The 12865-nt window shown below is 42.9% G+C and overlaps 1 protein-coding gene across 3 annotated transcripts in view; it reads left to right on the top strand.

The window, feature by feature from the left end:
- Positions 1-9589, top strand: part of ITGB3 (integrin subunit beta 3) — a 49778-nt gene extending 40189 nt beyond the window's left edge. For all 3 annotated transcript variants that reach the window (XM_026512548.4, XM_057318016.1, XM_057318017.1), the window contains 2 exons: positions 3752-3918; positions 5608-9589. In XM_026512548.4, the coding sequence (XP_026368333.1) occupies positions 3752-3918; positions 5608-5673 (233 nt within the window). In that variant the 3' untranslated portion in view covers positions 5674-9589. The remainder of the gene's footprint in view (positions 1-3751; positions 3919-5607) is intronic.
- Positions 9590-12865: the final 3276 nt, after the last annotated feature.

Genomic DNA, 12865 nt, shown 5'->3' with positions numbered 1-12865 from the left:
ATTTTTGAGTACTTATTATACATCAGGCAGTGGCCTAGGTGCTGGGAATATCACAATAGATAAAGCAGATGTGGCATTCACAGGCCAGAGGGAGAGGGACAAGGACAGTGCTAAGGGACAAGGGCTATGGGATGGCCGGGGGTAGACAGGAACTTACGGGAGTGAAGGAACAATGTTTGAAGGTAGAGATTAAATCAGTTGGTTGCTTGACATTCTTAACAGCTGTAGGAATTTCTTCAAATCTTCCTTCCGACCAGGGTCTAGCAAACTCTTTCTGCAAAGCGCCAGATGTTAAATATTTTAGGCTTTGTGGACCATGTGGTCTCTGCCATGACTACTCTGCCATTGTAACAGGAAAGCAGCGTATATTTAATGCACGAGCCTAAGTATATTTACGAAAACAGATGGCAAGCCACATTTGGCTCTCAGACCATAGTTTGCTTGCCCTTGCTTCAGGAAAGTGGGTCTCAAACTTTTGTATGTTCCCCCTCGTTAAAAAAAATCCAGAGTCCTGAGCCCCGACCTACTTCCATGAGCCTGTGTGTTCTTGATTAGTGCTCCCGGCAATTGTGATACACCCCAATATTTGAGTGCCTCTGTTTTGGACACATCATTTCCCCGAACGAGCCTTCTCAGATGTCCTCTGGCATCCATGCTGCTGATTTGGTTGGGTGCTCCTGCTCCATTCTCAGAGCAGCTGTGCTTCCCTTAGAAGGGCCTTCATCACACCATTCAATTGCTTCTTTCATCAGCCCTCTCCCTCGGTAGATCACAAGCTCCATCCACACAGGGACTGTCTCTCTTATCTGTTGTTATATCCATACTTGGCTCAGTCACCTACAGAGAACACACTTGATAAACAGTTTTTGAATGAATTAATAGGACTGATTATTTCTCAGAGACAGGCAGGCTGGTATACATCTTGATACCTGCTAGGAGAATTTGGGCTGCTAGAGAGAAGAAAGGGGGTGAAAATGGGAAGAAACTCTGCTACATCCATGTCAGCCAGGGTGTTGCTGGCTCCATGGGTAGAGGAAAGCATAGTGCCCCCATCTGTGATATTGTTCACGAGCCTTTCCCAGGGCTCTCACCTTTAGAAGGGAGAAGGAAGGTAAAGAAAGGGTATGGCCTTCGTTTTATTTACTAACTCAAGGGAAAGCTGACATGGGAAGGGGAGAGGGAAGAGTCTGGGGTATGTATTTGTGGGGGAGCAATGTGAATTATCTGGCCATGAGCCCTCACACTTTCCCATCCACCTGTGTTAACACATTTCATGGATTTTTCCACACCCACCCTATCTGTGCCTTTGTCCTTTCTCATTTCAGAAGGGCGGTATGTTCTTGCTTTTGGGTTTAACATTACTTTATCTCTTGCTACAATATTCCTTGCTGGTGCTTCTGCTGTATCACTTGCCAAAACCTTTTGGCTTGTTGTTCTTAGACTGGAACCCGTTACCTGAAGTTGTGGGGAACAAAGATGGTGATAACCTGAGCTGGTACAAATAACTCCTGGTGGTGGTGGGGGGGGTAACTTTTCTGACGTGGACCCCTTCCTCTACATTGGGAAATGGGGTCCCAGACCTACATTTCCTATCTTGTTGCCCTGGAATTCCAAGTTCTGCCTTTCCTCTCACCCATCATCCCCAACCATTTTCAGGGGCTCTGGCTTCAAGCAGAATGTAGCATTTGAGGTCCTGGAGTATAGAAGAAGATTATTCTCATTCTCTTTCCTAAGTCATGCCCTTGCAGATGCTCTCCCTGAAGGGCTGGGCCACTTCAGGGCAGTAGAGGGAGCACTGCCAAAGGGCTTGGCATTGGCTGGGTGGTGTTCAGCCTGCATGGAGTGGGGTCCCCTGAGCTGGGTCCTCATCACTCACAGATAGGGTTGCCTGGCAAATACAGTATATCCCATGCAATATTTAGTACATACTTAGGCTAAAAAGTTATTCATTGTTTATCTGAAATTCACGTTTTGCTGGATTTCCTATACTTTTGTCAAATCTGCTAGTCCTACAGTCCTAGCCAAGTCCTACTTGGCAGGCCTTCAGTCTTTCTTGACCTCAGGTCCCCACCATGGGTCCTCATCACTGTGGCTAGGAGAGCTCTCTAGAAACCACCCGATCTTGTCTTCTGCTTCCAGATGCCTGCCATCCACCCTTTTCAGGACAAGTACTTAACAGATGTTTTTCCCTGAAGATCTCTTGACATTCTACCTGTCCTGCCCATACTGGCATGCAGAATTGAAGAGATTTTGCTTTGAGGTTTGAGGGTCAGTCCTATCTTCCAGAGAATTCATAATTGTTTTTCCCAGAAGAACTGGGACCCTTCTCTCCTGGGAACTCAGACACTGGGACCTCAGAGACTCTCTCCAGATGCTCCTTTAATTATAGACAGGTTATAATTTGGTGGCTTGGGAAATAGCCAGCTTGGGTTTGTGTTGGTGGTTGTTTTCGGGTCGTGTGTGGTGAGCACAGCGTATATGTTTAGAGAAGAAGGTGGGAGACAGTGGGGAAAGTGGGTGTGACCTCCTCTCTGGACCCATCAATACTCATATATCCAAACACCTAATTACATAACACCTGAGAAGTCACTGGAGTGAGGTCACCCATCAGACACCTGTGGTTTATGGGAAGCAGAACTCTGCGGAGCATACTCAGCTTGGCCTTCAGAAGGGTGATGCACCTCTGTCTGTGTTGATTGTTGACTGGGTTTGAACAGGAAGTCAGCTCTCAATAGGGCTAGGAGTTTAGATGACGAGATATTTTGGAAAGGAGCCAAAATTTTCTCTCGGTTGGCAGGCCTCCTGGTCTCTAAGTGTGCTAACAAGGTCATGAGGTTCCCAGCCCTCAGGAATGTACATATCTGAATCAGGGTAACAAACACAAATGCCTACAGGAGCTAGATAAATAACTTAGTGAAAGCAATTGGATATAACAAGAAGGCCAGGAATAATGGTATCTGATATTTATTGAGCACTGAGTCTATGCCAGGCAGTGTTCTGAGTTCTTTTAAATATATTTAGCTTAATTATTCTTCACAAGTCTTGGAGTTCAGTGCTATTACTTTCTCCATTTTAAACATGGAGAAATAGGAAACAGACAACCAGAAAAGTTGAATAATTTATTGAAGGTCACATAGCAAAGTAAGTGGTAAGCCAGGATTCGAACCCAGGCAGTCTAGCTCCAGAGCGCAAAGTAGCGTGGCCTCAATGAGAAGTTACATGTTGCCTCTGTTTAGTAGAGAAAAGAGGGTGGTGAAGATTCTGGAAAACTGGAAAATGTGTCACATCTAAAGGGGACAGCTGCTCCTTGCATCTAACCAGGGCTGCCCTGTGGTTTCAGTGTTTCCAAATCTTTTGATTTTTTTTTTAAGAAAAAAAATCTCAAATTTCAGAGGGAGAATCTCCTGATTATTCAATATTGCCAACAAAGTCAAAATTTTTTATTAAGTTTTTATTTTAACTCCATTGTAGTTAACATAAAATCAGATTTTTAATAAACACTTATATAGGTTAGATTCTGCCATCGGTGACCTGCTTATTACCTCTGACTTAAACCACTCAGGACAGATTATTGCTGTCTTAAACGTAGGCACCCCCTCCTTTAAAAAATTAGTTGATGTATTCTGTAAGTCCTGTTTCCGTTGGAGAACTTTCTAGTAATTTCTTACTTGGTCAAGAAGACCTATTCATAGCCAGTTCAAGTGATTCCTGCTACATTCACAACCTCTGTCTCTGTGCTTTCTCCTGACAGAGTGTCCCAAGGGTCCTGACATCCTGGTGGTCCTGCTCTCAGTGATGGGGGCCATTTTGCTCATTGGTCTTGCTACTCTGCTCATCTGGAAGCTTCTCATCACCATCCATGACCGGAAGGAGTTTGCTAAATTTGAAGAAGAGCGAGCCAGAGCAAAATGGGACACCGTAAGAGGCTGGGCTGGGCATTTTCTCAAGTCATTGGTTTGAAAGCCTCAAGTGGAAACTGCAGATGCCTGGGGTGGCCAGGTTCAGCTAGCCCATAATTTCCCTGTTAGCCTCTGTTCTGGAAATTGGGAGATGGTCCCGTGTCTTTATTATTCCTGGAAACCACCTGATTCTCTCTCTACCACACAGTGATGACAGGCCACATCAGTGAGTACTGACTGAACACAGGTAGGGCCCAGCTCTGCTCTGGACACTGATGCAATGAAAAAGAGACTTCTTCTCCAGTTGAGGAAATTAAGACAAACTTGAGAATCCTACACTGAGAACATATAATACATTATATACTGATGAAGTCCAAAGCATTAAACACAAACAGGAAAAAAAAAATAAGTTAGCTAACTTTTGGTGGGATTCAGATATACCAGGAACTGTTCTAAATAATTTTTAGGTATTAACTTCTTCCATTCCCACAACAGCCGTGGATAGGAGACAGCATTATTATTCCCATTTTATAGGTAAGGAAACAGCACAGAGAGCTTAAGAAGCTTGCCCAATTGTGGGAGGGAATTAAGTTATGATAGGAATTACTTTTTGGGCCAGCCTCTTAAAAAATATCCTCCCTGCAGTTTATTCTGATAGAATTAAATGAAACAAGCGTCTACTGAAAACTTTCTACATGCTTAATTTTACTCTGTTCTCCTTCAGCTCATCTTCTACATTTTAACTTTTTTCTGGACATTGCAAATGGCTGCTTGACTCCATGAATGTCCAGGGGGAGGCTGAAAGTTTGTTTCCATTTGATGGTGACTTCAGGCTTTTGTACCCAAGGGTCCGAAGAAACTTGAGAAACAAGTGTTTCTTTTAGCCCAGTACAGAAATCTGGAACCTCTGAGGCACATGAAGATGTTGACCCGTAAAGACTATCAGATCTTATGGGATTTGTCACTTTTTGTTAGAAAATAATTGTGTGTGGTGGGTGTGCCTGAGTGGCTCAGTCCGTTAAGCATGTGACTCTTGGTTTTGGCTCGGGTCATGATCTCAGGGTTGTGGCATTGATCCTTGCGTCGGGCTCTGTGCTCAGCAAAGTCTGCTTGAGATTCTCTCCCTCTGCCCCTGCCCCCCACTAAAATAAGTGAATAAATCTTTTTTAAAAAAGAAAAGAATTTGGGAAACCCAGTGAGGGTTTATTTTTTCCTGCTAATGTGACTATTCATGGGTAGTGCTTAGAGGGATGAAATGAGAACAAATTAAAGTTATTTTGAGCAATACTGTCCTCTTGGTTTCAGCTACGACCTGCTACATTTCCCGTCTCTGCCCACACCCCCCAGGATGGTCACAAGGAAGGAAAAATGGGGAGAAGGGCAAAAAAGGAGAGTTCAGGAGAGAGGCAAGAAATCGATACTGGTGAAAAGCGATCCTGAAATGTTTGGTGATCCCCAAAAACTAATGGGCTGGATTCAACCCCTTAGAAATAGCAGCAGGATGGCATTCCACCTTCTCTCTGCTCTTATTTTGTATCTACTCCCATCTTGAGAGAGAACATGGGGGTACAATGAGCACTAAGTGGTTCATCAATAGTATATCCCAGAGAAGGGTGTCTTGGGTAGACTTTTCAGATGAAATGTAATCCTTGAGGGGAGGGGAGAGTTGAGGAATTCACTGTAAGACGCTTCTCTGTTTTCTCTGCAGGCCAACAACCCACTGTACAAAGAGGCCACATCCACCTTCACCAACATCACCTACCGGGGCACTTAATGACAAGGAGTCATCCTCAGATCACTATCAAGCTGTCCCAGAATTGTGGACATCTCTGTTGTCATGTTTACAGGGAACGATATCTGTGGGGCGGGATTGGGAGCTGGGTGTGGGGTGGGCCGGAAGAACGTCAGTCTGTGGAGGTGTGGGTCTCTGTGCATGTGTATGTGTGAGTTGCTGCGTGTGGGGGAATGTGTAATTTAAAACTTGTGGTGTGTCCCAGGCAAGCAGAGCTCCTGAACCTTCGTCCACAGAATGCCTCCTTCAGGGATTCTTCCTGCTTAACCTGAGGGTGACTGACACAGCTGAGCCGGTGTTCTACATTACCTCAGTGAGAAGCCAGCTTTCCTTTTTGGGCCATTTTTTTCCTGAAGAAGAAAGCAGAGCTGAGCCTCTCATTCCAGAGGAAGGGGCCTTGACTCTACTTTGAGTTCACGGTTCTTGGGCCTGACGCTCAGCAGCTCTGATAGTAACTGCTGAGCTCCGTGGCCTTGCTGTGTCATCTGGACCTTTATCTCCTTTCCCTTCCCTCAGGGTGAAGGAGAAATCGGAGGCAAGCTGAACCGTCAGGGCTGCCTAGGCCTTTTGCCATCACCTCAATCCAGTATGGTTCTCTCATGAGGGGAGACTTGCTAGCAGTTCTGTGGGGAGTGAGGACGGTAGGGCCACTCAGGGGTCATGCATGGCCTGGACAGATGTGCCAGAGTCCCCCAGTTCATCATCATCACCCTTCAGATCTGTCTCATCGGCAGCTCCACCCTAGAAGTTCCTTTAGAAGAAGTGTGTCACCCTTAGGCCAGCATCACTTCTCTACCTTCTCCTTCCACACTCTCACTGCTGTAGACATTTGCTACATCCTGGGGATTTCTTTCATGACCAAATGCTTTTCCTCCCAGGGAGAGTGCTGTGATTAGAGCCAGAGGTCTGGCCCTACCCTTCAGGCCCTCCGCCCCTGGTCCAAGGCACCTCTCCACACACCCAACCTGGTGCTTCGGTGTCTACATCCACCCACGCGGCTGACTGCATTTATCTACCTCTTGGCTGTCCTTGGGTGAAGGAATCGTTCCCATGGGTCTCCAAGTCCGCTGGACATAACTGCCACATTTGGAATGATGGGCCAGTTGTATCAGCATGTGTGGCCTCTTCTCCTATGGGCTGGGCAACCTCATTTTAAGTCAGTCTTTAATCTGAGAGGCCACAAGTGCAATTTTATTTTATTTTTCTCATTGGGTCACCTGAAACCATGATGAGGCTTCCTTAATCGAAAGGAATAGGTATATAATCACACTTGCATTCTTTTGTAATTTTATTTGGTGGTGAGGAAGGAGAGTGTTAAAAAAGAAAAAACAAACAGCACAGACTTGGACCGGTTACAGACCCTCCCACTTGGCATCCTTCATAGGAAGTTGCTGCCCAGTCGCCGGGTCTCTCATCCTGGAAGCCTGTAGGGATGGACCCATGGGCATGCTGGGCCTTTTCTGAGGAGCTGGGATACAGGCTCTTCTTTTTTCCTAGCCATAGCTGTTGCTCCGTTGGTGTTTACCTTAGTCTGACATTAACAACCCACCCTCACCCCATTCATCAAGAAAAAGGGAAGGACCTATAGACAGTGGTCTGATGATCAGAAAATCTAGGTCCTGGCCTCAGTGTTACAGCTAAGGAATCTTTAACCTTAATTAAGGCAAGTCTCTTTCTTCTCCCTGGGCCTCAATTTTTTCTAGTTTGAAAAATGATAGGTTTGGACCAGCCAATATCAATATCATGATATTCTAAGATGCTGGGACTTCCTGTCAGGGACTTCAAGCATGCAGTCAAGATTCTATGAGGTATTGTTACTCTTGGTTGTTTTAGTTGGGCGATCTGAGAGACCTGGCTGTGGCAAGAGCAGATGTCATTCTATGTCAGCTTTCTCAACGGAAGAGCCTCATTCCATCCTCTCTAGAACTCCTCCTCCAGAATTTGTTAGCAGTTACATCTCCTGATGTAGCACTCGAGCTCCACTTAGTTTATTATTTCTTAGTTCACTTTGTACACATTTGCATCCACGTATAAGGAAGAGGCATCCATAAGAAGCAGCTGAAATATGTATTCTCTGTCTGTGGGTTAACACTGAGAATAAGCTTTGAAATTAGGAATGGGGCAAATGAATGAACCTTGTCTCACCCATGGATTACCCTTTACTGAAGGGAATGGTAGTACAGTTGAGAGTTGAATCCAAGAAGTTTCAAACCTAACTATATCTTTTGGCTACTGAGACAAGAGTCCATTAGAATAGTAGTTGGACGTTTTATTTAGATAAGATGGTTTATATGAAGAAATTATATCAAAGGAGGAAGAACACATCTAAAAGATTAAAAAAAAAAAAAACCGGTAGGACTTTTGTCTGAGCTTCTGGAACAAGGCTTCTAGGCCTTTGTCTGTCTGTGGGGAGATCCTGTTCACGAGATAGCAAAGTGCAGTCAGTTCTGGCCTCATGTGGGGTGAACATCTAAATAGTATTTTGGCATCAGCACAGCCCCAAAAGGTTATTTGTGCTCAGCTCATCTGGAAGTAATTTACATTCAATCTCAGGGCCTGTGGACAGAAACGGGAAGCTTTGAACATTCCTGACAAGTTGTCACATAAGGAGTCAGTTCTTTACCTCTCAGATATTCTTAGACCATCCATGACTTCAAGATACTCCTCTTTGTTAAGTATTCCTGGTTGGAACGCCTTAAGTTCCTTCCTGACTTCCCAACCACCCCCTTTGTTTGAGTTGTGCAACAGCGAATTAAATGTGCTTTCCAAAACGAATTGACCTAAGGCTGCCCAGTTCTTCCTGTGTTGTTCTTTCTGTTTTCTTTGGGTGAAAAGACAAAGTGTCATTGCCTCAAAAATGATTATTTTAGAACAAGCATGTTTCCAAATGTAACCAAATGATGACTACTACGGGAACTGAAGTTTGCTCCAGAACCCAGAGTTTTTCTTTAGACTTTAATAACATTTTCAAAGTAAGTGGGTTATTACTGTTCTAAGAATTAGAGTTGTTTTGCTTTTTAATTGGGGATTTTTTGGAACTTGTGCAACCTCAATAGAACAGATTGTTAATTTAGCTTAGGTTTTGTTTGCGGGAGGCATAATAAATTGGTACGATAAAGTCTTAATGACAAATTATTTACAGGATCATTTAAATGTCCAACTTTTATTTAAGGAATTGGGTCTCAGAGTGTGGTCCCAGGACCAGCAGGCTCTGTATCATGTGGGAAGTTGTTAGTAATGAAAATGCACAGGCCACACCCCAGAACTACTAACTCAGAAAATCTGAGAGTGGGGCCCAGCATTCTCTTTCAGTAAACCTTCCTGGTGATTCTGTTTCATACTCCAGTCTAAGAACCACTGACATAGAGAGTCACATACCTATCCTTCTGGCCTAATAAATTTGCAGTAAGTCAACTCAGTTACTAAAAATTATGAACATAGTTTGGTTGGTAGATTAAGAAAACCAAATATCTACCCACATAAAATGCAAATCTACTTTTGATCCATTTTCCAAGTTAAGTGATCAAAGCCTTCTTGGGTTCACTCTCAGCCACCAATTCCCATGAAAAACTAAAAGAAGTTTAGTTTAGATCCAAATGACAGGGAAAACAAACAAGCAAACAACTAACAGGATCCTTGGCAGGCATCTAAGAAGACGTTTTATTCACAGGGGTTGTGATCAATATCTTCATTATTTGCATTATCATTCTGTAGGATAAGACTTTAGAATGTGTAACTTCACTTTGCTATTTAAAATGTGTTGAGCCTCAACAGTATGGGATTGAAGTACTTTACAGGACACTCATAAGCTTTGCCTTTAAGTCTTGCATTCCTGACATAATGTACATCTTTAAAAACACATTACAGTGCATGACATCATAAAAATATTACGTGAACATAGACTGGGTCCTTTTATGGTGAAATTTTGTAAGATTCACTATGTTTTACTTGTGTAATGGTAACTGTTGTCTAAATGTCTGGATGAAAATGGAGGACTTTATGTGAAAATGAAATGAAAAACTATATGTCAAATCACATTAGTAATCCCCCAGCTCTTGGCCTCTGTCGTCTGAACTCTAGTAGCAGCCGTCTAATGACCCCTGGGACCAATACCAAGCAGGTTGTCTTGGAATTACAGTGCATTCATTTTTCACACTGATGTAGGGAAACAGTAACCTATGCTTTGCACGGAAGCCATTTAATACTTGTTGAGAAATAATTTCCATTTGGTTTTGTAATATATTTCTGGAAATATATATTTCTAATTTTTTGTAGTTTGACTAAAGCATTCAAAGAGGTAGTTTTAAATGCTTGTGATTGGGGTCAACAATGTTGTGAAATAAAATTTAAGGTCCACTTAACGTGGCTACCCAAGAATGGTTAGTATGTGAAAAGAAAATTGTCAGTCAGGAACGTGATTGTGTTCCTTGCAACTGCTGTCGTAGTGGGGTCTCTCTGACCTCTTGCACAGAGGAAACAATTTCCATCAGCTGTGTGTTTTCTGACAATGCATCAAAGCATGCTCACAGAATATAAGTATCTGGAAAGCAACATTTAGGAAATTTAAGAGCCTTTAGGCAAAATCTCCCAGTAAATTATTCTTTATTGGTGTCCCTGAAAAGAACTTTGTAAAAAAAAATTTCACCATTCATTGTGGCTTATGTAATATATTACTTGGGTTTTCCTGTGACTCATACACAATTGTCATGATTCTTTGGAGAGAGCAGAGTGCTGGGTGTGTAAATAGCATTTGGTGGCCAATGAAAATACTTTGTTAAGAAAAAGGAAAAATGTTGATGAACGTATGCTAGACTTTGCTTTTCCCGACACTTACAATCATGCATTGTGACAGAGGTTGCTAATTGTGCCCCCCTATCTGTTTTCCGCTTCTCATATATCAGAACTCCTAATTTTCAGCTGGACTCATGGCTGCCCAGAATAAGTCTTGTTTCCTAGCCTCTCTTGCAGCTAGGTGTGCCATGTCCATCTCAAAGACAGTGAGATGTAAATGAAAGATGTGCATGCAACTTCCAATAAGTGCCACAGAAAGGAGGGAGCATGTCTTTCTTCTTCCCTTCCTTCTCCAGGAAGACTGGAATGTAGAGATAATAGCTAGAATTTAAGCAGACGTCATGGATCAGGATGTGACCTAAGGGACTGTAGTAGTTATCTATTGCTACATAACAAATTCCCCCACAATTTAACAGCTTAAAACAACAAACACTATCTTGCAGTTTCTGTGGTATATCAGCTGGTTTCTCCCTAAGTGAGTAATCCAAGAGAAAGCAAGGAGGAAGCTGCAATGTCTTTTATGACTTAGTTTTTTTTTTTTTTAATATTTATTTATTTATTTGAGAGAGAGAGTGAGGGAGAAGGGCAGGGGGAGAGAGAGGGAAAGAGAGTCTTAAGCAGACTTTGTGTGGAGCACAGAGCCTGACTCGGGGCTCGATCTCATGACCCTGAGATCACAACCTGAGCTGAAACCAAGAATCAGACATTTAACCAACTGCATCACCCAGGCACCCCTGTGACTTAGTTTTTTGTTTTTAAAGATTTATTTGAGAGAGAGAGAGCAAGCATGAGCAGGGGGAGGGGCAGAGGGAGAGGGAGAGAGAATCTCAAGCAAACTCCCCACTGAGCATGGAACCAGATGCAGGGCTTGGTCTCAGGACCCTGAGATCATGACCTGAGCTGAAATCAAGAGTTGGACACCCAACCTACTGAGCCACCCAGGCACCCCTATGACTTAGTTTTGTAAGTGTCATATTATCACTTCTGCCACACTCTATTCATTGTAAGTAGTCCACTACATCGAACCCACATTCAAGAGGAGTGGACTAGATGCCATCTTTTGAAGAGATGAGCATTATACTGGATAGACTCATTGCCCCTGCCCACCCGCCCCCCTAAAGATATCCATGTTCTAATCCCGAGAACCAGCAAATATTTTACCAAGCTTGCATGGAATAAAGGATTTTGTTGGTGTAATTAAGGACAGAAACAGGGAAATCTCATAGATTATCTGGGTAGCCTTAGTATCATAAATGTTTTTATAAGAGGAAGGTAAGAGGATCAGAGTGAGAGTAGGAAATATAATGATGGGAACAGGTCTGAGTGAGGTGGCCATGAGTAAAGGAAAGCATATAGCCTCTAGAAGCTGGAAAAGGTAAGGAACCGATTTTCCTCTAGAGCCTTCAGGAATGCAGCCTTTGATTTTAGCCCTGTAAGACCAATTTTGAACTTCAGACCTCCAGAAATGTAAGATAATAAATTGTTGTGTAAGCCTGTTACAGTAACAAGAAGAAAGTAATACACCAAAGAATTTGTGCACATATTTTAAAAATGTCACAGTCCACCCTCTAGTCACAAATTATTTATAGTCCTCCCATATGCAAAATGCATTCACCCCTCCCAAGACCCCAGAGTCTTATCTCATTATAGCATTCACTCGCAGTTCAGAGTCTTGTCCTCTAAATAGGTCCTGGGGCAGACGAAGCTTCTTGGATATATTATATTCAGCCACTTGAGTACAGTACCTCTCAATCTGAAGTCCTACAGAAAAAAAGCTATATGCTTCTTTCTTACAACAACCAATGTAAAAGAACAGGCAGAAAACGGGAGGTTCACAGAAGTTGCTGGTCCATAGCAATTCTGAAATTCATTGAGTACACATTTACAGTTCCATATTCAATGCCTGGAAATAATTCTCCATGGATTTCGGTTCCACTCTCTAGGCTCTTGGTTTTAATCTGTAAGTCATCTTTTTTTTCCATTAAAGGTAGCATGTGCTTACATCTAAGTAGTTTTCTTGGCCTGCTTCGTGCTTATAGAACTTGAGGGTCCAAAGGCCTCTTTCCTTTTTGTACTTGGAGTCTTTCAGCTCAAGCTGGCAGTGTTTCTGATGATAGCCTAAAAAATTGTGAATCTCCTGCAAATCTTTTTGGGTTTCATTCCATGAGATAAGAGCCCTATCCATAAATATCTTTGAGCTAAATTTTTTTTTGTACCTTGGGCTTCTGCAGAAGGACAAAAGCCTTAAGCTTCTTAGAAGCCATATTATTTGAATAAAAGGATCCAAGAAGCATAACCTTAAAATCTTTACAGAGGCTTTTGTCTGATTGAAGGGTATTCTGCCATACCTCCCTTAAGCTGACACTGGAATGACAGCCAGTGG

Source organism: Ursus arctos, unplaced genomic scaffold (genome assembly GCF_023065955.2).
Source record: "Ursus arctos isolate Adak ecotype North America unplaced genomic scaffold, UrsArc2.0 scaffold_24, whole genome shotgun sequence".
Lineage (NCBI taxonomy): Eukaryota > Metazoa > Chordata > Mammalia > Carnivora > Ursidae > Ursus > Ursus arctos.
Note: the sequence above shows the minus strand (reverse complement) of the source record. Positions and strands in the feature narration are given on the sequence as shown.